Raw genomic sequence first — 26,820 nt, forward strand, 5'->3', positions numbered from 1 at the left:
GGAAACATGCATTATTGAAAGCGATCTACATTGAACTAGAGCTTAACCTTTGCTAACGGAAATGGAAAGCGAGATGGAGGAGAGAAATAAAAGGGGTGTATAAAAAGAAGAGAATTCGGCAGCGGTGGTTTCGCCACAATACACTTGAGACCTGGGGGGATGAGTCAGAGGAGATGATGGCCATGTCGAAGAAAATTGTAAAAAGCAAAAGACAAAAGAAGGAAGGAGAGAGGTGGTGTTGGTGGGGGGGGGGGGGGATTTCAAGCACAAGTAGCATTCTGTTTGAACTAGAGCCTTTGATTTTGAACTTGCAGAATGAAAAAAAAAACAAAAAAAAACATAACAATGTCATGGTAACTCAGTCAGCCTCTTCAGCTCGCCCAAATGCCACGGAGAAGTTAATCTCTGCCGTTCCAAGGCCGTGTGTGTTTTTCTGTAGCCATTTTCACTTCAATGAACCTCAAACTAATTGGTCTCTCCCTCCACCCCACTTAAGCCATTTTGCGTCTTCACATAAAGCAGATCTGGCAGATATTTTTCTTCTTCAAACTTTACAATTGTAAAGCTTAACCACTCTAACCGCATGGAAAATGTCCCCACACCCTTAAATAACGGTTACACGTGTGTGTGTGTGTGTGTGTGTGTGTGTGTGTGTGAGAGAGAAAGAGGTAAAGAGAGAAAGAGTGAGAGCACACCCTGATGTTTCCTGTCTCCAAATAAAGACTGATGGCTTGTGTGTGCAAATACAATATGAGTGTGTGTCTGTGTGCTGCTTTCTCCACTGTGCACAAAACCGCCTATGTTAAAGTGCAACATTTCTGAAATGGAGATGTTTATTAAACGCTGACGTTTTATTTAAATAAATGCAAGGTGCATTCACGTACATCTAGGACACCACACACTTTTACACACACACACACACACCACCTGTGACACTGCCACTCCCAGCAGGGTACAAGTCAGATAAATCTGGATGAGAGGAGGACACACCGAAAAAGAAAAAACACAAAGACAGATTCGATCGTGTTTAATAAAATGCCTTACACAAGAAGTGAAGGTGCACAGTATTAGCTCTCATCTCTGGGATGTGTCACGTGTCCGGATGCAACGGCCTAGAGATGCAAAAAAACACACACCGTATGTGCATCAAAATAAACCCAGTATATCATGTTCTATTCTGAATGACTTCAAGCATGACAGACACTTCCATCAGATATATTATGACAAAGTGCTGAGGTTTCATGTCTGTTCACTTCCTCTGTGATTTCTAGAGGGAACGAGAGTATGCGTGTGTGTGAGAGAGAGAGAGAGAGAGAGAGAGTGTGTGTGTGTGTGAGAGAGAGAGAAAAAGAGGCCCTATCTGTACACTCACCACTACCACAAATAAGTGAGTGTGTGATTCATCACTTCCTTCCTAGCATGAACAGTGCAAGAGCAGAGGGTGTGAACCGTGCGCTACAGTTCAGAACGCCATGGCTCTCCACCCCCTCTGCATGCATGCACTTTAGGTACAGTGTGTGTGGGTGTGTTTGCACTTCATACCAAGTAAGATTATGTACACCAAATATGTAAAACAAGCGATAGAGATGTACAGGTATGTGTGTGTGTGTGTGTGTGTGTACGTGCAGTATGTGTTGTGTGTGTGTGTTTGCCACCACACTTGCACATCTCTCAAAATACTTAGTTTGGATTGATATACAGTGCATTTAGCATAAAAGTCAGCTTTTATGACAGTTTAAGTATTTATACGGTTGACTCTTATGTGTGTGTGTGTGTACGTGCAGTATGTGTTGTGTGTGAGAGGGCCTACAAAAAGTTCTGCTCACGACCTCTGGTGCCATCTGCCAGTGACAGGGCAGAAATGCAAATCAGATGCAGTCGGATAATACACCACACTCGCTCCCTCCATTAGAGCAGCCTACAGAAATAAACTAGGTCAGACAGACCAGCAGCCAGCTGTATGTGTGTGAGTGTGTGTAATAAGGCACATGCGCCTTTCTTTGTGTGGGGAGACAGCTATACATGTGTGTGTGTTTATGTGTGTGTGTGTGTGGGGGATGGGGTTGGAGTTAGCATTGAGGGTTCATAATATCCTTAGTTGTGATGCTGCACACTGAACAGTCACTTGAGCATCATATAGACAAGCAGCAGGCTCATGCAGTCGGCGCTCCTTCAAAGATTTCAGACGAGAGAGAGAGAGAGAAGACACTCCTGGGCTGTGTGACAGGGTGAAGGAGCCTGGTGACAAACACAGGCTCTTATCTGAGGCTGAAATTAGCCACAGCCAGAGCGCAACTGATAGGCAGCGTATTAAACTCTCACAAACGAACCACCCGGGAGGCTGATGCAACGTAGAGGCAACGCTGGCGTAATGCAGACAGATGCGTCCTCCTCTCTCATATCGCTGCGACGCCTCTGAATTATGAATGAGGCCCTGTGCACCTCTCCAATGCAAAAAAGGCTCCTTCTCTTTCGTGCTCTCAATATACTGTTTGTTTTAGCTAATGCCTCGCACTCAAAACGTGTCCCATTGTCATTGTTGGTTGTGCTAAAAGTCTTATATAAAAAAGGTTCACAGACTGTTTGAGAGGCGTTTTTTTTTTAATCCCCTTTGTCTGAGGACTGTCAAACAGTGCACAAAGGCAGATGGCATATAGGTGCTGATCTAAGACAATACAATTGCTTGGTTGCATTTAAGGAGCTAAACTGTTTCATGCTTTACAGGGCAACAATAGCCTTTTTGGTAAATACAGTATTTGATTAACTAAAGCTTGAGCTCTGTTTGCGTTTATTTTGTTGCGTTCTGATGCTGCAGGACATTTGGTAAGTTTGTCACATTTACCCAAAAGGCTTTGCATGTATTTGCCACTCTATAAACATGCAGTGAGGCCGTTTTTAAAAAATCTGCTATTGTCAGAAAATAAATCTAGCTTCCAAACAGGCGTGTCAAGTGTACACACGTTTCTTCCACTTGTTCTATGTGATAAACATGGAGCAATATGAGCTGAATAATAAATGACTGCATGCCTCTAAGAATCATTTCAAACGTGGGCTAGCTATTTATAGACGCTCAAACATTTCCTTTCTCCAGCTAACTTTCTCTGTTTTCTTTCTTCCTCTAACCGATTTCAGGCACAGATTGTAAATTTGGTCACAAGGGAGGGTCAATGATTCTCATTTCCTGTAGTTTGGTCCTTTTTGACCAAATGACTTTCTCCACTCCCTGAATTCTCTGAAGTTCCTCTGAGACATACTGTATCTGCAGCCGCTTGTGTGTCTGCACGTCGTTGGTATGTTTGAACCTGTGTGCAGTTATACCTGTTCATAATGTGCATGTGAGCGTGATGCGTGGAGTTACACTAAAAGGTGACATGAGGTTAAAAGGTTAATATTTTCCAGGCTGGTGGGTGGGAGGTGATAGCTTTGTGTGAACATGTGTGCAAGTTCTATGTATGTGTGTGTGTGTGTGTGTGTGTGTGTGTGTGTGTGTGTGTGTGTGTGTGCAATTGATTACACATTTCTGTGTGGGTTAAAGACAAAAGTTTCATGTACATGTTGGAGTTTTCTCAGAAAAAAGGATTCATTTTACTGAAGGGAATATGCTACAAGAGATGTATTTGTCGAGTATGTTTGTCTGTTTGTTAGAAGATCCGAAACAGTTGTCAAATCTCAAGAAAGATTTAGAATGTGGTGGAAAATTTGAGGATGGGCAAAAGACAAAAAATATTAACCCAACACTATTTGGTAGTCCTACTCAATTTTAACTTATGGTTTCAACCATTTTATCCATTAGTTTTAGCTATCCGGCTCCTCCATTTACCCATTATTTTTAGAAAGCTGTTTCAACTGTTTATCCTTTACTTGGGCTAACTAATCATTAATGACTCTTATCTTACTGTCACAAATTCTTTCCTCACTAGCTAACTTTGTCAATGTGTTCACTCTCTCAATTTCAAAACTTACATTTTCTAAAACAAAGGATAATTTAAAAAAAAAATCTAATTAATTGCTTATCCACAGTCTTACCACATACCATATGAAAACTACTGCAGAAAAATGTAGATCACAGCCACAATAACGCCAGATTTAGGAACCATGAGGGACCACAGACAAGTACAACGTTCACATCCTGTGCTCTCTGAAATGAACAAGCGATTGTCCTTGAGGTCAGAATGGCAAGATGCCCTTTCATGCTATAGGTTTAGAAAAAGGACAATGCCTAGAGGGGACAGAGAGGACAGGTAAAGGACAGGACAGGAGAAGGACAGGAATCCATTTGGCCTGCTGCCCTACAGGCTCAGCTCAGTGTCTCTCTTCTGCTGCTGCTGCGGCTCTTTTGATTAAATCCCTAACCGGATTTTTCCAATACCAATAGTCCCAATAAATCCATCTCAATGGGATATTCAACCGGGCATTATTTTTGTCTTTGAGAAAAGCGCTGGGCACAGTTTTGGAGACATCCAATCTGCACTCTTCTCCATTGTCTTCCCAGCCAGACAGCCCGGTGTATGGACGCTCTGGGCCAAATCCCCCCTTCCATGTACAGAAACAGACTCCCCTTGCCCACAGATACGCTCGGCTCTAATTAGGCAAACCGCTGGACGTGTTGCGGGGAGTAAATCTCTCTCGGCACAGACATATCGTCTAGTGGGCAGCTTTACAGATTTACGTCTTTTCATCTACTTTGAGTGAATGTGTGTAAGCTGGTGCCGAGGGAGAGAAAGACAGGGTGTTATTGTATTTGAAAAATGTTTCACTCTCTCAATTTTATTTTATTTAGGATCCCCATTAGTTATTACCGTAGTGACTGACAACTATTCTTCCTGGGGTCCACACAAAAGACATTCAACATTACATAGATACTTTTACATAGTCAAAAAACAATAAATGGTAAAATATATTTAGTTGTACCGTTACATTCACATTTCTCTTTTAACATAAGACAACTTGTTAGTGTTCCTACTTAGGTCAACACCACACATTTCATCCACATTCACATCCCCCACTATCATATGCAGCGTAAGATGATTTCTGTTTGACTAACTGCTATGAAAGTTTATTTTTCAAACTGATCAAACTTGTAATCTGGGTTAAATGTTGTTTTTTGAACATGTACAATGTATTGCACAGGGCATCACTCAAAGTAAAGGGTGTACTGTGCGTGGGTCCTGAAACATGTTGCACGGCCTTGCAGCTACAGAGCGTACTTACAGTATGTTCTACAGAACTTGCTGAGCATTCCCCGGAGACCTGCGTCATCGGCACAGAGGTTACTTCCTGTAGTTTTAGAGCAGCATGACTCTCTTCCTGTTCTGTGTGTGAAGAAGCATCAGGGTTTGTAGGCTACCACACAATCTCTGACTCCTCTAAACTGGACACAGGTTACAGTGTGAAAAAATCAGTTAGCATTAGCTATTTTTTGCCTCACATTCATTATTTCTCTCCTAATAGATTCATATTTCTGCCTGAATATCCAATATGGTTTCAGCATCTGAACATGAGCACTGAATACACAGAAGTGTAAGTCAGTCTCCCCAGTTTGGTTCTATTCAGGGCGGATGTTTCGAATCATCACTTCAAGGCGGTAAAAGTGAAAACTGTCACGGTGCTTATGTTTAAATGTCAAAAGTATATAGCTATGCTTTGAATTGAAAGAGCAAAGCCGACCCCTTTGGAAATATAAGTTTTTCACATTTTTTTTGCCATGGATTATGATTACTACCTTGTAGGCCTAAAAGCTTTGGCTGTGTAACTAACAGATGTGCTACAGCTCGAGTTAAAGAGAAAGCCCAACCTCAAGGAAGTAAATATGAAATGTGAAGCACTCTCTTCCACAACATGCATTAAATTTTAAATTAACAAATGCACAGTGTATACTTCAGGGGAAAAAATATTTCCGCTGGTACAAAACCTGGCAGTGATATGCGTGCACTGCACTGCAGTAGCCTTTCTGGGAAAACCTGTTGCTTTGCTTGTTTGTTGTTTTTGAGTTTTCAGCTAACACCGTTGTGACCCAATTTCCCAAAAAAGAAAGAGTGACATTAGTTAACTACATCGATGCAACACGCTACAATGCAATACAGCGTTAATGAACTTCGGTATACAGAAGTGATCTCAACCACTGAAGTCTCCTCTCTTTTTCTTTCCCAAAAATAAAGGCAGTTACCTCCTCCCTCTTCTTCTTGTGTCCCCCAGGGAGGCTCTGCAACACCGTCCTCTCCAGCAGCTTCCTCCAAACAACAAAATCATTGTCTTTTTCTATTTTATTTTTCCTCCCCTCCATCTCAGTGGAGCTATTACTGCCTTATTCTGCATATGACCCGGGGGCGATGGGAGGCGGAACACATTGGCCCTGGATGATAATGTATTTCCACAAAGCCCACAATCTGCGAGCTGCACTTCTCTGGTGGTTTCGTGGCTATTTGGTTTTTGTAGAAGTATGGCAGAAATGGCGAAGGGTGTAGTGCTCTCATTGCGGCCCATTGGTAACAGTTATGCTATCAATACTTTAAGCATAAGCGCATTCAACACAGTATTGAGGCGTCAAAATACATGTGTTTGCACCAAGAGGACCATGTCCAACTCACCCACTTACTGTATCCTCCAAACTAGCAGCTGATTGAAAAGGTCATCTGATTTGTTTCCTACATTTGAATTGTGTCAATGTCCATATTATTTTTATGGCGTTCAAAATATTTTCTTTCTCTTTACTTCATACTTGTTTAAACGTTTGACTTTGATAGCGGAATGAATGACAAAGACAAAAAGCTGCAGAACCCAATGCAAATGTATAAATTGTTATGAGAATATATGAAAGCAGCCATGCCAGCGGCAGCTCTGTGATGCTATTAATAGGCACAGTGGTGCTTTGAGCTAAATGTTAAACTCTGTATGCTCACTTGTTCACAATTATACAGTATGCATATATATTTTTACACTCTCACAAACTGATGTTTGGAAGATACAATGTTTACAATTGTTCAAAATTTTTTTTTAGGGTTTTGTCAAACTAACGTTTCCTTATTAGCGCAAAACACAACAGCCATCTGAGACGAATGTCATTAGTGTTGCACTTATTTGTATTTAAAGTTTTAATGTTTGTTGAGACAATCAGTATTGACCAAAGAAGTGGACCAACCCTACAACACATTGTGTGTGTGTGTGTGTGTGTGTGTGTGTGTGTGTGTGTGTGTGTGTGTGTGTGTGTGTGTGTGTGTGTGTGTGTGTGTGTGTGTGTGTGTGTGTGTGTGTGTGTGTGTGTGTGTGTTAATTTTGTTCTCTAAAAAGTGGGCCAAATGAGTAGGCAGCAGACTTGTACAAATCCTACACTGGGACTCACTGGGACTACAAAGGGGCTGAAATTTGATACACTTGCAAAAACAACCAAATCCCACGGGAGTTCTCCTTCAAGTTTAGTTTTTATTCCCCAGCCAAATACTTTTTTCCCCTCACTTTTGTTCAAAGATAATTTTTGCAGTTAACTACACTTAGCAGAGATCAAACAAATATGCTGTGCTTTTTCTTCGGGATGTGGGTGAGGCATTAATTTGTTAGTGGCACCGACAGAAAGGATTTCCTGCTACAAAAGCACATTAAGAGCTTCATTAATTCGCTCCAGGAGAACTTTATCGATCAAAGACTTATATTATATTCAACTTACTTTTCGAGTTGGCATCAGCATGGCAGCTATCCAGCTATTCACAGTGCTTTGCTTATCTGCATCACCGTCTTTTTATTTTAATGTAGATGATGTTTCTGTTCGAGGACAGAAAAATACATGATATGATTCAGTAAGATGAAGTGTTTTAAAACTTCACTCTCTGTAATACATTGCAAAAATAATTCAGACGGTTGACCTTAATCATTATTGGGTACTTTTCCATTCTGACAGATCAGGACTTTCAAGGTACGCTGTATTTAGCTGCTGCTGTATGTTCACTTGAAAACACCACAAGAAATATTTCTTATTTTACTGATGGGCCCTCATCACCAGAAGCAAACCAATGCTAATGCCTATAGCAGCCATGACACGGCACAAAGAGCAATAACACCTCCTAGTGGCATAATCTAAGATGTGTATGCACAAGTGAGGGCTATACCATACACACATGTAACTTCTTAATTAATCATCTTTTGTAACAAATTGCCAGTGTGAAATCAGAATATCATAAACTGAATTGATTTCAAAACATAGTTACAAATGGCTATACAGTAAAATCAATGCATTAGAATTAAAACCATAATGCCATAAAATACAAACATTGTAAAACACATAGGGAATAAAGGGTTAAACATATTACAGTTAGAAGCAAAAAATGAATAGGCTATGGGGTAAAATTAGCAGTTAAATCTGGAAAAATTAATTCTGATAAAAGTAAGTTTTGAGAAGAGACTTGAACGATGGCTAACTGCTTCCCCCCCTATAGTTTAATGCCTGGAGACTGAAAAAGACAAAATACCTCTGCATGTGCATGGGGATCTCAAACCATGGCAAAAAAGGTTCAAAGGGGACTAAAGGTCCAAAATATAGCAATAGACTGAAACCAGGCCATGAAGAGGAGCCTTGAATGTAATCAATGACATCTTAAAATCCATCCTAAGACAAGTCGGGGAGCCAATGTAAAGGGACGAAAACAGATGCGATGTGATTTTACCTCTTATTCAAAGTCTGGCAAAATACGATACACCTACATTAATAGAGACAGGCTATTGCAACTGCCATTGAGGTCACTGAGGTCATGTGTTCCAGCAACATCAGTGCAGTTAAGATTCTGCAATAAGGAACGTAAGTGATGGTGGTATAGCCTACTTAAGTTTACAAGATGAAGTGGTTTTTCAGTGGTCCGTGGACAGTGTTAACATTTTCTGACACAATGCGAGAGGTCCATGGGGAAGGGAGGGAGGCTCGATCTGGCAGAACACTGATTGGTTTATATGGGGGTTTCCAAAACACAACAAATGTTCATATTTGTCATGGAGGTACCCAAAAACATAGCCTATGGGTACCATATTCTCACTCCTTACAGTTGAAAAATATCAAACAGTAGCCTAAAACAAATTTAAAAAAATTAAATCTGTTTTTGAATCGTCCAATTTCATAGACAGGCTATGTTGTAAAGTAGACCTATTGGAAATTGCACAATGCATTATTTGATGGTGGTGAGAGTAGGCCTAGGCCTAACCTAACCTAACCGAGAATGTAAGTAAGAAATTTAAAAAAAATCCCGAAAGGAAACCCCCGCCTTCGCAGTGGGATGGGTGGTAGCCTACTGTAAACTGTGCAGCACCTTACGTCAGTTTACTAAGTGTAGCGACATGATGGCAGCTGATTCTAACAGGTGCCAAGCGTGGTTTGTCGCCTTTGTTGTCATCTCCCTCCTTGTCTCAGAGTAAGTAGCCTACATTTACAAAAACACTAAACGTGCGAAGTTAGCGAGCTGATGACGCGACGTGCTGTAGCCCAATTCTTGTTGATCAGAGACAGTTTCCGCAGTTTGGTTAATGCGTGTGTTAAATATAGGCTCTATTAACTCTGCATTTAAAATTAGAGATGACTTGTGAGGTTTAGTGACACGGTTTTGTCGAGGTAGGCTATTGTAAGTGGACAGGTTGTGGGTTTTGTTTAGGTGGGGCGAGGGAGGAGGATGGGTGACAGACTTCACCGCAACACCCGAGTTCAAACTTCAACGTACAACGTCGAAGGAATTGGTCGCAAAAGTCACAATGAGCATTATACCATTTAAAATAACACATGAATGAGTTGTATTAGAGTTTATACTGACTTATTTCGTTCGGTCTTCCTTTTACTTTCGTTTTCTTCATCAGCGCCGTTTCTTCTTCTTCTTCCATTACGGAGGCGACACCCAGAGGCATTTGTGTGGACGGCACCTACAGGCATGACGGGAGGGACTGCTGTCTGTGTGCAGTTGGTAAGTGTCAGTGCATAGGAAAAAGTAAAACATATTATAGTATGCACATTGTGTAATAAAACAGGAAATTGATTTTTTTTCTAATATTAATATTTCCAGTCTTTAGTAAGGCTACATTATTTTTCTTTTCAAACATTTCAAAAAAAGTAGAGTGCATAGTGCAATAACATGCACTAGCAAAATGTCATCTATATCATCATTTTCTCCTTCCGCCCCTGGCTCTTGTTTATCCATATTGTAGGTATGAAGGTGTTGGAGCACTGCACTACCACTCTAGAATATGGAACATGCGATCACTGCACTCCTGGGCAGGACTACAGCAGTCACCCTAATGACCAGAAGTCCTGTGAGCCTTGCACATCCTGCTCACACCCCAGTGGTAATGACACAACATCAAGGTTTCTTTCAGTGAAACACAAAAACAAAACATTGTTCTTAAAAGAAAAATACACAAGAGGAGGTTTTTGGTGCAATAAATCCCATTACATAGTATTCTAAATTAAACCTCAAGTGATAAATCAAAACATTATGTAGATATTAATAATTGGTAAGTGTAGCCTTAACTCTAATTAATTCCAGGCCATTGTGTTTTAGAAAACAAATAGTTTATCCTGGTTATTTAATATAACAACAATTAGTATTAAGGATTATGCTTCACCTCAAAATGTTATACAGTACATCACAAATAGACTGTAGTTTTACTATCCTATCCTATTTAGAAAATCTGGAGGAGGATGAACCCTGCACCATAGCCAGGAACGCTAAATGTCGGTGCCAGAAGGATCACTATTGTGTCAGTGGCACAGACACCTGTAAACTTTGTCACCCTTGTCAAGAGTAAGTTCTTCTCCTTCAAAATATCTGTGTATAATTAGTGAAACTTCAAAGAAAAAAAAGGTTGTCTTGTTGTCACTCATACTTTGTGTGTGTATGTGTGTTTTGGTTCAAGATGTGGTGCTGAGGGCAATAAGGTAGCCTGTGTTGGAAGAAATAACACAGTCTGCATCACTGGAGAAGGTAGGTTTTAGATTAGTGTTAAAATCACATTTAGTTAGTATATGACAATGTTATTTATAAACACCATCAGCTTATTTGTATTGAACATGCAATGTTTCTTTTTGTTTCAGTGGGAATTCAAGAAGGGGCAATAGCCGGCATAGTTATCGCAATTGTGTCTCTAATTGCGGTAGCATTAGTTGTTTTGTTTTTTTGGAGAAAGAGAAAATCTGGTGAGTATTTATTTCTACCACTCTACAACTATAAACAGACCAACAGTGTTCCTAAGTAGAATAACAAAGTACAATAATAATGCCTCATGTAATATTCAGCTCACTTTAAAATGAACTAGCATTCAGATTTGTATTGCAGTTTTTATATTTTCCTTATTATACGTTTGCTTACATTGTTTTTTTGATAATTTCTCTCACTAGGACAACAGAGCCCAGTCTCAGAGTCGAATGGCAATGCGACTGATGTGCATGTAAGTTGTTCCAGTGTGATCTATGTGAAGCCCTTTCACGGATGTTTGTCTTTTGTCCCGTTTTCCCAGTGTTTTTTATCTCAACTCTTTTGTCACACTTGCACATGTGCATACGATATGAACGCTTTTCTGTCTCTCCTCTAACGCTCGCATAGCTGCCCCTTTCTACAGGTACAGGTTAGTCGTCTGAAAACCCTTTCTAGTTAGTGTGTCCGCTCTGTGTCAGTGCTATTGTGGTGTGACATGTTTGTAAAGCTAGTGTAAGCAGCCATATCACTGTGGAGTTGTTATTATTTTATTAACATTGTATTCTCCTTCTGCTTCCCAGGAGATGAAGACACTGTTTGGTAAGAAAATAACTTTTTTATTTGAATTTTTTACATTAATGCAGTTTAAGAGCTGTAATTGCTATTTCTCTGTTGCTTTTCTTACTGAATGGTTGCATTTTTGTTTTTGGGAGGGTTGTATTTTATTTAGTTCATTCCCAACCAGTCCATGCTCATTTATTATATAAATTATACCAAACTCATCTATGCCTTTTGGCTTTTTTTACGACTCATTTTCCTGTCACTGTTTTTCATACAAATCCGAATGCCACTGCAAGATCGATAGAGTTGTGTGATGTGTGTTGTGCTTTGTTGCATTAATCCCCCTGTCTTTCACAGATGTCGACCTCCAGCCTCTCCTGCATGACATTGCAGAAGTTATTGGATGGAAGGATATGGTGCAAGTAGCAATGAGTTCCAAAATATCAGACACTGCTATTGAGTCTTGTCGACTGGACCACCCGGGTGATGCTCAGGAGCAGACAATCAAACTACTAAAGATTTGGGAGGAGAGTCAGGGCAGGGAGGCCCCGGGGAAGTTGATCGAAACCCTGCAAAAGTCTGGCAAAAAGGGCAAATCAGAGAGGGTGGCAGATATATTGGCTCGTGGCAACAATTCACCTGCTTGATTGTGTGTCTTGTGAGCACTTTTTAAATTGTTGCAATGCTGTCTACTGCATGAGCTATTATTTTGAGAGGTATCAGTTGTATGATAGGATTGAAATACTGGTACTAAAAGATGAATTTAAGATGGTTCACAATGGTGTTGCATGGAAATGACACCATGCAGCTCCTGAAGATCAAGATTTAAGGTAATGAGTCATCAAGCTTTGTCAGTTGCCACCCCAAAACTCCGAAACAATTTACGTTCTTAAATGAAATGCTCCCCCTCTGTTGACACTTTCAAAACTAAGCTCAAAACACACGTTGTCATTTGCATTTTTAGTGCCCATTAACTTTGAGTCCCTCTTTTACCCCTTTAGTTTTTAAGTCCCTCTTAAATTCTGTAAGCTCCTTTTTTCTTGTTCATGTTTTTCAATGCTTTTAGCTTTATGAGTCTATTCTTCTACCTCACTTATGTCACGTACTCGCGCTATTCAGGCTTACGGGTTATGTTGTTTGTGTCTGCATGGACAGACCAAATAGGATCGCACTGCATGCACTGTGTCACACACCCCTTCCTGAGTTAATATGATAATGTTTACAGGAGAAAGCCTATGTGTCATGTGTCACTACTGAACAGCTTGTATATTGTGCAATAAAACTCAATGAATATGAAAGTGATTTTATTTTCAGAGTGAAGCGCCACCTACTGGATGCAATATATCTCTTGTTGCTGCTCAGCTGCAAGATCTGACAGTTTGACCATGTTGCATACTGTTAGGGTTTGTTATTTTGTGTTATCTGAGATATATTCAAGGTAAAACTGACCCACCTCAAGGCCCACCCTGTTAATTTTTAGTCATATATTTTAAGAAATGTTTTTCTTTTATTTTGGCCTTTGATTCCTGAAAGTAGCTGGCTACCATCACTTCATCATACATTTAGATTAGATAGTACTTTCTTTTGTTTTTTGATAGATTCAAAACTATTTTTATTCTTATTATAGATGTTTACGTTGACATTCTTACTGATAATTTGCATACATTTTTTTCTGGGTTTAAAGAAAATGGGCAGATATTATAGGCATACATGTTCATGTTTTCTGGCTCTTGTCCAATCTAGGCTATATGTTAACATTGTTTCAATTGGTTGCATCATTTTTTTTGCAAGCATTTTGACACTGTGCCAACCCTACCCTTTAATGGGGCTGGTTGGCACAAATGCATTATCACCTATTTTCTTTTTTGGTTTGTTTATTGTGTAGGCCTACATTAAAACCCATTTATTTAGGCTATAGTAATTTTCTGCAGGTTATAATACCCTGACATGAATAATAGGCCTAGAAAAAAAATATGGCAAAGAGTGAATCCATCCAAGCCTGTTCACCACAACATCAACATAAGGGAAAATAAAATTAGGCCTACCTGTCATAGAAAATTAGAGGAAGTGCTTAAGCTATAAGTGGAAGACATTTTCCTCAAAGCTCAAAACCCCTATTTTGGTTGCACAGAGGAAGCTGGGCGGTGCCTCTGTCATCATCATCATGGGTGGAGCGCACTGTCAGGAAATGTGTAAAGACGCGGTGTGAAACTTTTTCCTCGATGTTCGCACGAGTCTGAAGCGGCTGCACTTTACACACCAGCTTACCACCGGCATGAACTCAGCCAGAGAGCAGCTAAAAGGTATGTTTCTTCCAACTTTGGACTTTTACACCGATGGAGAGCGAGTCTGAGCCGCTAAACACGCAGTAGTAGGATATTTTCGGGAAGATAAATGTTTAGTGGTAGGCTAGTTGATGGCTTCAAAGCTCAACACAGCATCCCATAGGCAAATGTTTTGGCGGACCGGGGCTGTAACGTGACTCATGTGTCAGGAATAATGTTTTTCTGCTGCCACATTTCCGAGATGAGCCGGTATAGATATATGGGTGAGCCAGTAAGGCAACTATTTTGTTGCTAAGGACAACTGAGTAGGGAAGTAGCCCTCGTCCTTCTGACAACATCACTTTGCAAGTACACGGTGACGTCACAGCGAGATGGTTACAATTACTCATGTGGGCCTAGGCCTACTTCACTTCACTGCAGTAAAACATTAAAATTACTTGTACTTGTACTCAACGTTGTAAGATGCATTCAATCTTTTTTGTCAAGAAAAGTAGCCTACTAACAGTGTAGCAATATAAGGCTATTACATGTTACATTGTTACAGTAAACAGAATCAAAACCTTTTTTTTTAAATGATAAATTCAAATATAGGTCTGCTCAGAATTAAGTACTTACTATGAAGTTGTCAAAATGTAGGCAGATTGCAGAATGGTCTATTTTAATAGGCCTATTAGATTATAATGATTGATGCATGAATGTGTATATTACTTTAATGTTGCAGCTGGTAAAGATGGAGCATATTTAAACTACTGTGTATTTTACTGAGAAGTTTAATCTATTATAATGTAGTTGTAATATTTTATATTAATACTCGGAATCTGCAAAGTAACAACTTGTTACTAAAATAAATTAAGTGGATTTATGCACGTAAAGTACAGGTACCTCAAATTAAGTATTTTACTTAGGCCTACTTTTCACCAATCGCTTTAAGTAATTTAATTTTATGCTATAGTAAAAGACTGATCTCTTTATAAAACTACATATTGTATACTTCACAGCTGTATTTGCCAGTAACTTTACATAAGTATCACACCAAAAAGGCTCCAACTGGAAAAGCAGCAGATACATATTAGTTATCCAAAAACATCATATGTTGCTGATAATAATTGTGTTGCACATAATTTGTAAGTTGTAACAGTGTTTTAAATAGTGAGCTCAGTACTTGATGTAAAGGGTTAATGTTTAAACATTGTGAAAGAATAGCAACAAGACAGTTGCCTGCCTTACTAAGTCATGTCAGAGTGAACCTATATGTTTTATAGTAGCCACTTTAAGTAAGTGGTCAAACCACACCACAGCTGTAGCAGCAAAACCCCTGAATACTTAACATTGAGAGTTTTAATAAGCGGAATAGGTGGTTATTCCTTGCTCTTTCGCTGACTTCGTTTATTCTTACTTTTGCCTTAATGTTCTGTACCAATAGTAGATCTCAAGCCATTTTTAATGGTCTGCACAGCACAGGCCTCTCTGCCTGGCTTAGTGTTTGTTTGGATGGTCTGAGCCATGTAAGTGTTGGAAAACATCCCAGTGAGTAAGTCATGGGAAGTTTCCCGGGCTCCTTGGCCTCACATACTCTGCCATTACTGCACTGCCATTTTAAAACTCAAGTTTTGACAGGGAACAACTCATAATCTTAAGGTCTCACAGTGAGATCATGGAGCATATACTTCCTATTTCGTGTTTCACTTATTGGAGGAAGTCCCATTTTGAGCATGTTATTATACGGTCATAAATTGAGAGATCATAATGATAAAAGTTAGATGTATTCAATCCATCTTCACCAGAGTGTGCAAACATATATTTAAATTATATGTAAAGCTTGACACATGAGCAAGAGACTTATGTAACTTCCTCCTCTGTACAGTATATTGCATTACTATTTCAGCAATCTGATGACGTCCAGGAAAGAAGATAATAATGTCAATGCGCGAGTGCTTTCCACATTGTTTTACTTAGAAACTTTATCTGGACATTTTCCAGAAAAGGGAGGTGCAATTCATATTTCAAAATGTGAACAGGATGTCAATGTTAACAGGCACAATGTGGGTAGCTGAATAGGGTTATCAGAGGAGGGCGACAACACACTTCTAAAGGGCTCAATCTTCCTTCCTCCTATGTTGCACAGTTTGATACTGGACCCGTGCGTCACTCAGCCCACTGCCTCTATATTTAGAGGCCCAATCCGTGCTTCCCCTTTGGGGTGGAGAGCACTTTACAAAAATAACCAGATGTATACCATGATTTTAGAGATACTATTAGTACACAAATGTTAATTTGTCTTAAAGGTGGATTCTGAAGAATGCTTGTTGACAAAATCTGGGAATATCTTCCCACAATCTGCTACCTGTCCTGTTTGTGCTGAAAGTAATCTATTGTTAATACACAGCCTAGGCTCTGTAGATGGTTCGTGTGGGCCTATCTTTGCTAGCTACATGCCTGCTTACAAAGCCTAGACTATGTATTAACCCTGGAATTTTTTTCAGCGCACGTACAGTACAGAGTTCATCATGAGGAGAAATTCACTGATTTTGACACAAAATTATTTTGACTACAATCCTTCTCCAGAATGACTGACTCCACCTTTTTAAATACACTTTAATAAAATCACTATTTTAATTTCTATTTCAGGATCTGAGCTGCAGCTGCCTGGGGGTCTGTGAGATGCTTAAATGTGCCTGTTAGAAACGAGCTGAAGATGCAGGGGGCCATTGCGCGAGTCTGTGTGGTGGTGGCCGCTGCCATATTAAACCATCCCCTGCTCTTTCCTCAAGAAAACGCCACCCTCCCAGACCAAGACGAAGAGCTAGTCACTCGGATGCGTGAGCGTGAGGAGAGTCTGGAGAGGGAGCAGGTCAAGCTGGAGAAAGAGCTCTCTCAGCTGGACTCAAAGCAAGAAGGAACCAGCTCGGAGGAAGGTTACAGCTGGTACTTTTGGAGCACCATCTCTTTCATCATATTCTTCACCATTGAGATGTGCAGGGTGGATCTGGCTGACACAGCAGAAATCCAGCCAGTTGAGGATGAAGACCTATTTTCAGAGAGTGGATCCATCACCCCCAGGACAATGGTACTAAATAAGGACGTCCTGAGCAACTTCTGTGACAAATGTTCCTACACGTCGTCGCACGAGAACTGGAGGGTGAGGGAGTTTGTCGAGGGTTTCGCCGATGACTTGCTGGAATCTCTCCGGAGCGGTAGTGACAGGGAGGCGGACATGGAAGTGGGGGACTTTGTCGGGGTCGGCAGCATGTTCGAGTCTTGGAAGGTGTGCAAGCCGCTGATGTGCGACCTGTTGGTGCCTTTCTCGCCTCCAGATCCGCACTCCTTTCGGTTCCACCTGTGGGGCAGCCCCTCCAGCGAAGTGCCTCCGGACATGCAGGGCTGTGGCAAGATCAAGGTGACCCGGTTAGGGGAGAACGAGGAGGGCTGTCTATGCGGGAACGCAAACCTGGGAGAGGACATGCTGTGTCTTCTGCACGGCCGGAACGACCCACTCAAAGCAGAGCACAGTCCAGACGAACTGCTGTGCTCCAGGAACACGCCTTTCCTGGCCAAAGACCGAGTCATGAAGTGGTTTCAGATCTCTGTCACCAAAGCGTGGGGGCGTATCTCTCACAAGTACGACTTTGAGGTCACCTTCCGCAACCTGGACGCCGCCGGTGCCCTGAAGATCCGCTTCCGTTCGGGGAAAGTCATTGTGATGAACATTGTGCCGGTGGTCCAGCTGGAGGATACCGACGCTTATTTTGTCTCACACTTTCCATCCGACTGTGACGGCCCTCCTGACCCATACTGGCCCCTCTCTTTCGCCGTCTATGAGAGGAACCTGCTGAAACATTTCACTAAACGCCTACAGCAAAACTCCTGTCATTTACACTGCCTTCAGATTGTTACCTTCCTACACAGAAAGCAGACGGGGCTCACAGGAAAATGTGCCCTTACTAACTTCCACATAAAGACAGCTCTGTTGCACTTGTTGCTGAGTAAAAGGACGTCCGCGTGGGGCTCTGAGAGTGTGGAGCACAGGCTGAGGGATGTGCTCAGCTTCTTGCAGAAGAGCCTCCAGGAGAAGAGACTTTATCACGTTCTGATTGGGAACACTAAAGTTCCGGACGACATTCAGGTTCCCCAGAGAATTCGTGAGGCAGAGCCCGTCAATCTGTTCCGACCTCTGGTGTTGCAGGGGGAGCTTTATGCAGCAACAGTCAGGCATTTCCATGAGATGCTGAGAAATGCACCTGTGCTCATACAAGAGTACGCGCCACACTTTCCAAACGGAGGTGTACGCCTCAGCCTAGATGAAAGTTTGTAAGCTTTCAACCATGTTCATTGTCTGAATAATAATTCACTTTTAGCACTGGCAGAACTCTATCAAAACGTTGTTACTAAGAATAATGTACATAAGTACAGAAATTAAAAGGTGGAAATACAAGTTATTTGAGTTGCGGCTGATATACATGTCAATGTCATGGTTTTTGCTGCAGCTGCTTTCTTTACTCTTGACAAAGTAACCAGTGTATTAGGAAATTATACATTGCATTAGGAGCATTTCAACAATGGGATCTGTAGTTCTTAAATCTAGTGGCAGAACGGTGTGTTACCTAAGATTTGATGTGTATCATTTCTTACCCGTGTAGCTATTTTCATTCGGAAAAGAAGCACTAAGTAATTTACATGAAGGATTCATTATTGTATTAATGTATTTCACCAATTGCCTGTAAAAAGACAAAGCACTGGTCAGTTAGGGAAACATTTTAACAAAAATACCTCTTACATTATAGCAGTCTAAACAGGAATCATTTACCTAACAGTACGGCAGTGGCAGTTTTGGTTTTAGTTCATACTGTTGCAAATCTGATGGCAGCTATACAATGTTTGCAATGTTCATAGTTAGTACTGAAGGAAAAGTTTTGCTTTTTTATTTTGTTTTCCATGGTTACATTTCCACTGTGTAGATGTCACATCTTTGGTAGAGCTACAGTTCTTTAAATGGGACCAATCTGTGTCCACTTTTGTATTACAGAAAATACAGAGTCAGGCCTGAGTGATTACATACAATTTTTTTTTATTTTTTTAAGTACTGAACGTTGGAATTTGTAAACACTTTTTACCTCACCGTACCACATTCCCATTATGATTGCATATTTTCCCTTAATACCAAAAGTTTGTAATAAAATAAAAAAGACATTTACGCTCTTTTCTGTACCCCTGGAAAGTTAACTCATTATTGTATATTTTCCCCATTACATCAAAATCTGAAGAACAGACGTGACTTCAGAATAACCATGATAAAAAAACAAAAATATATAATGAGGACGGTTTTAAGGATTTGATCACACATCTATTTTACAGGCCATAATCATAGTTGGGCTTCCCCTCCATGTAGGACTTGTAGAAGGTCTTGTAGGTCTCCATAGGTAACCCACTGGCTTTGACAGCTGGGTCCTCAGCCATTCGCTCTGTCCACTTCTTCAGCTCTGGTGTGCCGTCAAGGCAGCTGTAAGGACAAAGGGAATCAAATAATTCACATGAGACCAAATATAACACATGAGCATACGTCACTCATACGACAAATCAGATGTCATGAAGGATAGATGACAAAGAGGACTTATTTGTTCCCTGCTCTTTTACTCACTTTTGTACTGTATCAAGTGTTTTTTGAGATGTTTCCATAAATAAAACGTTTTTATTTTTAAATGCCCCGAGAGATAACCACTTACTGCTTAAGTTGAAAGAGTTCCAGCCTCTCAAACCATGGCCACATCATGTAGTCGATCATTGTGATGGAATCACCACCGAAGTACTTTGTCTTCTTATTGACCAAGTCCTGAAAAAAAAGATAAACATTCATCAGTTTATACAACACTGTTATATTACTGTCACGTAGAGACACAAGTCAGTGGATAATCTCAATTCACTCATTCGTTTCAAATGTATTACAATGTATAGATAATTACAGTTGTGCTCACTTTGTGTCTAGGTTTCTAGATTTTTTTTTTTAGATTTCTTTATTTAGTAGGGACAGCGCACATTGATAATAATGAGCACCAAAGTTCAACATGTAAATGTGCCAGATTTAGCCATGCAGGCTAATTTTCACCTGTAGTCCCTGGTAGGTTGATGGCTTAAAATAAAAAATAAAAATCAAATTTCATCAAGATTTTACAATGGTGACATGAATTAGATTTTTTATCTAGCGTTTTCGAAGCCTGTTAAAAACGTGTTTCAACTGAGCATAATGTGGTCCGTCCTGCCTGTGTCCAGCTGGTAAGACAGTAATTAATATGTGAGAAAGTCATAGCATGAAGGTACAACTTTGAGGCCTCTGTAGTTAAATTATTCCTGATGTGTCGGAAATTTGATTAGTTGATTTTGTTTAGGACTTTTTTAACTTGTGTTTTAGAATTGAGTTTATAATCTATTATTCATCCCAGGTACTTGAACTCTTGGACCACTGAGAGTCATAGTTCTATTGACATTACAATATACCAAATCACATGTCTGGTTAATATGTAGAGAAACCAGCACAATCGACCTCACAAACGTACCTCATTCAATTTGCTAAACTTTTCTTTCAGTTCAGCTTCCAGTCCTGAGACATCCTCGCCATTCTTTCTCCTCATTGGGATCTTGTAGAAGAACGGTGTTACCTGTGGAAAAACAGTGGCACTAGTGTAAATATTTAATGATGGCAAAAGTAAACGGCGTAAACATAATGTAAGTCTTCATATGAGATACCTTAGAAAAATGCTCCAGCATCATCTTCTGTTGGGCTTTGCCAAAAGGAGAGGCAGGGAACAGCTTGTTCTCGGAGTAAACTTCGTCCAGATATTCACAGGTGATGGGAGACTCGTATATCACTTCACCAGCAGGCGTCTCCAGTGTCGGGACAAGGCCAAGGGGATTCTTCTCAAGGAACCAGTCGGGTTTGTCTTTCAGGTTGATGTTGATGGTGTCGTGCCTAAAAGATATAATACAGGTTCAGTAAAAGTAATTAAAAGGGTGTAGTGATCTTACATAATTCACCTATGGAACTGAAGTTCCGGGGTTCCGGGGGAACTGTTATGACTGGGGGAATTTCCTGTTTTGTCTTGTTGGCGTTTTGAGACTATCAAGAGTTTACTGTCTGCTCCGTTGTTGTTACTCGACAAGTGTATTAATGTCATTAAAGCAGTTAGCTCCGTCTTTTGACACTCCGCCTCCGACTCCCGTCTCTACACGCCACATTGGTGACCCTGACGTCAGTCCCGCTGAAGATTCCGAGACTGATTTGAATATCGATCGCAACAGCATGGCGCTTTCCATCGTTCTCAAACTGCCGAAGTTCTGGGAGACGTCCGCGGCAACGTGGTTCGCACAGGCAGAGGCTCAGTTCACCCTCCGTGGGATTACGGATGATGCCACACGCTATTACCACGTCGTCTCAGCACTGGAGAGCTCCACTGCAGCCAGGGCAGTAAGCTTTATTACATCTCCTCCTGCCCAAAATAAATATGCAGGGCTCAAGGCTTACCTCCTCAAAATCTTTGAACTGTCAAGATCGGAAAGAGCCCGGCGTCTTCTTGCCATTCAAGGCCTGGGGGACAGCAAACCCTCCGAACATATGGAAATGATGTTAAACCTGCTGGGCACGGAGGTACCAAATTTCCTTTTCATCGAACTCTTCCTGCGACACATGCCACCACACGTCCAGACAGCGCTCGCGAATACATCCATCACGGAGCCACGGGCTCTGGCAGAGGAGGCAGACAGGTTCTTTCTGGCCACCCAGCGTTTCGCCCCGGATGTGCTGGCCCCGACACGCAGTTACACTCGTGCGGGCAGCAGCGCTCCCCTTGGCGGAGGACACGCGTCCACCGACAGCCTTACCGCTGCGGGCTTGTGCTATTTCCATGCACGTTTCGGGGCCAAGGCAAAAAAGTGCCGCTCTCCGTGCACTTTCAACGCGGCGGGAAACGCCAAGGCCTGCGCTCAGTAGTGGCCGTGAGCGCAGGCACAAAGGGCCGGCTGCTGTTCATCGTGGACACCCTCTCCAGGCGTAAATTCCTTTGCGACACCGGTGCACAGAGGAGCGTGGTGCCGGCTACGGTGGACGACGCCGCCGGCGGGTTGCACGGCCCTCCCTTGACATCTGCCAACGACACCCCGATCCGAACGTATGGCACGAAGTCTGTGGATTTATGTTTTGGAGGTCAACGGTTCACATGGGATTTTGTTACAGCCGACGTCTCCTTCCCCCTCCTCGGCGCAGATTTTCTGTGCGCACACGGGCTGCTGGTTGATGTCAAGAACGAGCGCCTGGTGGACGCATTGACCTTCTCCTCGTTCGCATGTGTCTGCGATGAGGGGACATACGACGGCCTTTCTAGCTCGCTCTCTGAGGGTGACAAGTACCAGCGGCTGCTCAGAGAGTTCTCTAGCCTGCTGCAACCAACCTTCTCGTCCACGTCGACGAAACACGGTGTGGAGCACCATATTGAGACGAAAGGGCCCCCCTGTCCATGCCAGGGCCCGACGGCTTGCTCCGGAGAGACTGGCGGTTGCTAAGGCTGAATTCGCCAACATGGAGCGCCTGGGCATCATTCGCCGTTCCGACAGTCCGTGGTCCTCGCCACTCCACATGGTTCCGAAGCAGGATGGCGGCTGGCGCCCATGTGGAGACTACCGCCGCCTGAATGACGCCACCACGCCCGACCGCTATCCAGTGCCCCATATTCAGGACTTCTCCGTGCATCTGGCGGGGAAGCTCCTGTTTTCCAAAGTCGACCTTGTGCGGGGCTACCACCAGGTTCCGGTGCACCCTGCGGATGTCCCGAAGACAGCTGTGGTCACTCCGTTTGGGTTGTTTGAGTTCCTCAGGATGCCATTCGGCCTGAAAAACGCGGCCCAGTCCTTCCAGCGGCTGATGGACTCGGCGCTGAGGGACATGCCTTTCATCTTCGTCTACTTGGACGATGTCCTGGTCGCCAGTTCCTCGGAGGAGGAGCACCTCACACACCTCCGGGCCCTCTTCACAAGGCTCGACCGCCACGGCTTGATCATTAACCCGGCGAAGTGTGTTTTTGGGGTGCCGTCCATCCAGTTCCTCGGGCACCTCATCAACAGGGATGGTGCCGTCCCCCTTCCGTCGAAGGTGGAGGCTGTTTCCAACTTTCCCCGCCCACGTTCGGCCCGGGGGCTCCGGGAGTTCCTGGGGATGGTCACCTTCTATCACCGATTCATACACCGGGCGGCCCACACTATGCGCCCGCTGTATGAGGCCCTCAAGGACAAGGCGCCCGGCCAAGACGTCGACTGGACTGCAGAGAGGGACAGAGCGTTCGAGGACACTAAGACTGCATTGAGCCGGGCCGCGTTGTTGGTCCACCCGTTGCCCGGAGCTCAGGTGGCCCTCACAACCGACGCGTCCGACTACGCGGTTGGCGCGGTGTTAGAGCAGTGGGACGGTGGCGCCTGGCAACCGCTCGCCTTTTTCAGCCGCCAGCTGGTACCCCGGGAGCGCAAATACAGTACTTTCGACAGGGAGCTGCTCGGCGTCTGGCTGGCAATCCGTCATTTCCGCTTCGCCCTGGAGGGCCGTCAGTTTACGGTTTTTGTGGACCACAAACCCCTCACGTTCTCCATGTCCAAGGTAGCCGAGCCGTGGTCCGCCCGCCAACAGCGCCAGCTGTCATTCATCTCTGAGTATACCACGGACATCAGGCACATCGCTGGCAAATCCAACGTGGTCGCGGATTGCCTCGCCAGAGTGATCGTCGGCGCGGTGCAGCTGGATCTCGACTACTCGCGTATGAGTGCGGAACAGGCCACGGACCACGGTTTTCAGTCCCTCAAAGACTCGGACACCGGGCTGCGCCTGGAAAAAGTGGCGATCGGCGACTCAGGGGTCAGGTTATGGTGTGACCTCTCCACCGGCCAGCCCAGGCCACTGGTCCCTGCCGGCTGGCAGCGGGCTGTTTTCGAGGCAATACACGGCCTGTCCCATCCCGGTAGGAGGGCGTCCGTGAGGCTGGTCTCTCAGAAGTTTGTCTGGAAAGGACTGAAGAAGGACGTACGGGCCTGGGTCGACTCGTGTGTGTCCTGTCAGCGTGCAAAAGTGCACCGCCACACCAAGGCCCCGTTGGAGCCATTCGTCGTCCCTGGTAGGAGGTTCGACCATGTCAACATCGACCTGGTGGGGCCACTCCCCCCTTCGCATGGTTTCACCCACCTCCTCACGATGGTGGACAGGACGACGCGTTGGCCTGAAGCTGTGCCACTCACCTCGACATCGTCTTCCGATGTGGCCCGTGCGTTTATCGGCACGTGGGTCGCGCGCTTTGGGACACCTTCGGACCTCTCCTCCGACCGGGGTGCACAGTTTACCTCGGAGATCTGGAATGTGGTTGCCAAGGATCTGGGGGTTAAACTGCATCGCACTACCGCATACCATCCTCAGGCTAATGGTTTGTGCGAGCGGTTCCATCGCTCCATGAAGGCGGCCTTGCGTGCCAGTTTGACGGACGGCAACTGGTTGGACAAACTTCCCTGGGTGATGCTGGGGCTCCGGACGGCGCCTAAGGAGGACCTGCAGTCCTCGTCTGCCGAGTTAGTCTACGGTCAGGTGCTGCGAGTTCCAGGGGATTTCATTCCGAACGCCACAACACCCTGGTCGGCGGCCAGGCAGCGGTCCTCTCTGCTGGAGGTCGCCAAGCAGTTCGCACCCGTCCCCACTTCGCATCACTGCACCCCCGTTTCCCTGGTGCCACCCAATCTGCACACGGCGGAGTTTGTGTTCATCCGCCACGACGCCCACCGTGGACCGTTGCGCCCCCCCTATGACGGGCCGTTTAGGGTCTTGCAACACGGGGATAAGAGCCTGGTCGTGGACGTCGGTGGTAGGCCCGAGACTGTCTCTGTCGACAGGATCAAGCCTGCCCACGTGGACATTTCCAGACCGTTGGAGTTGGCCCAGGCTCCGCGCCGTGGACGCCCCCCGTTGCCACGCCCCGCTGGGCTCCCTGCCGCCTTGTCGGTGCCGTTGCCGCCCAGTCCTGGGCTTGGTCCTGCCGCACCCACCACGCCCCTCCCCTCTTCGGCCCCTGCCACTCGTTCTAGTCGCGGCCGGGCCATCGTGCCTTTCCGGCACGGGGACTTTGACTATGGGTGAATTCTGGGGGGGCTTGTGTAGTGATCTTACATAATTCACCTATGGAACTGAAGTTCCGGGGTTCCGGGGGAACTGTTATGACTGGGGGAATTTCCTGTTTTGTCTTGTTGGCGTTTTGAGACTATCAAGAGTTTACTGTCTGCTCCGTTGTTGTTACTCGACAAGTGTATTAATGTCATTAAAGCAGTTAGCTCCGTCTTTTGACACTCCGCCTCCGACTCCCGTCTCTACACGCCACAAGGGCACCAATTACAAGGCACTGATCATAGGGTAGACATTTAGGTATCAGTGATACTGTGGTATAAAGTAATAAAAAAATCAAGTCTTACTTGATTCCTTTGGCGTTCAGCACTAATCTGGTCCTCTGTGCGAAGGGACAGAATCTCATGCTGTAAATTCTGATGTGGTCTTTCGGGACCGGACCGGGTGCAGAACTCCCTGAAAGAAAATAAATTATTGTAATTTCCATAAACGACAATGTGCAACTATCATGTGATGATCTTTAATGTGTAACTGCAGTAACTTTTACAATGAGTAGCCTATATTTCAAAGGAGTGAATAATCTGAACCAGGTTTACTGCCAAGTACGTTCACACATACAACACATTTGCTTAGACTGGTGGTGCACACAACAATATAGAGAACATATTTTTCTAAGGCTAGTAAAAAAAATTGTCTTATGATTTATTTGTAACCAAACAAGCAAACAACGAAAAAAAACTTCTCAGATGCCTGTTTTGCAAAAAATTAAATAAAATGAAAAGTTCACCCATACATGCCTACAATGATACTATGATATAACCTCAGGTGCTCACGACTTGACCTTACCCAGTTAATACAACAACACCGCTATAACTAAACTAAACACAAATAAATAACTCCTAGTCTATGTAGTAGGCTAAAGACCATACTCAAATTAAGTAAATAGGAGTAGAGTATATAGACTATTTGCAATACACTCATTGTACCCTTTGTGTTACGAGCTGAGTCACATAATGCACGATCATAATGACTTTGCAAAAATGTCGCTTCTTAACAATACGTCCATATGCTCCTGTCCTGCATGCATTCAGTTGAAAATAACGTGAACACGGACAAACCTCTAACAACGTCTTACCTTTGGCGAAACATTTCTCAGTAGACATATTTGCACGGCTGGAGATGGTGAATTAAATCCGCGAAGAACAAAAAACAACTTAGCACGATCGGAGAGAGTGTGTCACCGTGTGTGTGTGTTTTGTGTGAAGGAGAGATCATGGGAGAGATGAATAAGATTTTAATGTGTATCTTACTTCCGGTATGGGCGTGTCAAATGGCACAAGGGGGTGGTTTCCTAGGAGTTTTCTAGTTGCCAGGGAGACGCAGCGTTTATCGCCTACTGTTGAGTGTTGACTCTTGGTTTGTGAAACATAGGTTGAATTTTATTTAGTTTTATCTTGAAATGGACAACATTGGAAACCTAGAAGTCAGGTATGTGTTAGTTAGAAATACCCCCAACTATTTCTACTTCAATACAAGATATACACCTTCAAAATGTAAACCGCTAAAGGTCGTTTAAAAGCACTATGGTTGTCTAGAAGGTAATTGAGAAACTGGTAGTAACTTAAGAAACTGGCAGTTACTTATTAATTCATGAGAAGCACAAAGTTAAGTAAATATGAGTAGATTA

General features: G+C 43.4%; 3 protein-coding genes across 3 annotated transcripts; 2 read left to right on the top strand and 1 right to left on the bottom strand.

The window, feature by feature from the left end:
• The first annotated feature begins 9,275 nt into the window (after positions 1–9,275).
• Positions 9,276–12,994, top strand: fas (Fas cell surface death receptor). Its single transcript, XM_080037194.1, has 9 exons — positions 9,276–9,389; positions 9,826–9,929; positions 10,171–10,308; positions 10,649–10,766; positions 10,879–10,946; positions 11,057–11,158; positions 11,360–11,409; positions 11,738–11,756; positions 12,075–12,994. Exons 1-9 carry the CDS (start codon positions 9,316–9,318, stop codon positions 12,362–12,364), a joined length of 963 nt encoding a protein of 320 aa, XP_079893320.1. The 5' UTR covers positions 9,276–9,315; the 3' UTR covers positions 12,365–12,994.
• Positions 12,995–13,955: 961 nt separating this feature from the next.
• itprip (inositol 1,4,5-trisphosphate receptor interacting protein) lies at positions 13,956–18,775 on the top strand. The gene is made up of 2 exons (XM_080037050.1): positions 13,956–14,020; positions 16,631–18,775. Exon 2 carries the CDS (start codon positions 16,698–16,700, stop codon positions 18,312–18,314), a length of 1,617 nt encoding a protein of 538 aa, XP_079893176.1. The 5' UTR covers positions 13,956–14,020; positions 16,631–16,697; the 3' UTR covers positions 18,315–18,775.
• Positions 18,776–18,905: 130 nt separating this feature from the next.
• Positions 18,906–26,414, bottom strand: LOC307257743 (glutathione S-transferase omega-1-like). Its single transcript, XM_080037051.1, has 6 exons — positions 26,269–26,414; positions 25,481–25,589; positions 20,741–20,963; positions 20,551–20,652; positions 19,723–19,829; positions 18,906–19,499 (listed from the first exon to the last, which is right to left on the bottom strand). Exons 1-6 carry the CDS (start codon positions 26,294–26,296, stop codon positions 19,349–19,351), a joined length of 720 nt encoding a protein of 239 aa, XP_079893177.1. The 5' UTR covers positions 26,297–26,414; the 3' UTR covers positions 18,906–19,348.
• Positions 26,415–26,820: the final 406 nt, after the last annotated feature.

Source organism: Ammodytes marinus (assembly GCF_949987685.1).
Source record: "Ammodytes marinus genome assembly, chromosome: 11".
In the NCBI taxonomy this organism is placed as follows: Eukaryota; Metazoa; Chordata; class Actinopteri; order Uranoscopiformes; family Ammodytidae; genus Ammodytes; species Ammodytes marinus.

Excerpts from the sequence above, each read along its gene's own strand:
- itprip (XM_080037050.1), top strand. The coding sequence starts at position 16,698 with ATGCAGGGGGCCATTGCGCGAGTCTGTGTGGTGGTGGCCGCTGCCATA.
- fas (XM_080037194.1), top strand. The coding sequence starts at position 9,316 with ATGATGGCAGCTGATTCTAACAGGTGCCAAGCGTGGTTTGTCGCCTTT. Across the intron at positions 10,947-11,056 it reads AGTCTGCATCACTGGAGAAG|TGGGAATTCAAGAAGGGGCA; the intron begins GTAGGTTTTAGA and ends TTTTTGTTTCAG. Across the intron at positions 11,159-11,359 it reads TTGGAGAAAGAGAAAATCTG|GACAACAGAGCCCAGTCTCA; the intron begins GTGAGTATTTAT and ends TTCTCTCACTAG.
- LOC307257743 (XM_080037051.1), bottom strand. The coding sequence starts at position 26,296 with ATGTCTACTGAGAAATGTTTCGCCAAAG. Across the intron at positions 20,964-25,480 it reads CTGAACGCCAAAGGAATCAA|GCACGACACCATCAACATCA; the intron begins GTAAGACTTGAT and ends TATATCTTTTAG. Across the intron at positions 20,653-20,740 it reads TGCTGGAGCATTTTTCTAAG|GTAACACCGTTCTTCTACAA; the intron begins GTATCTCATATG and ends GTTTTTCCACAG.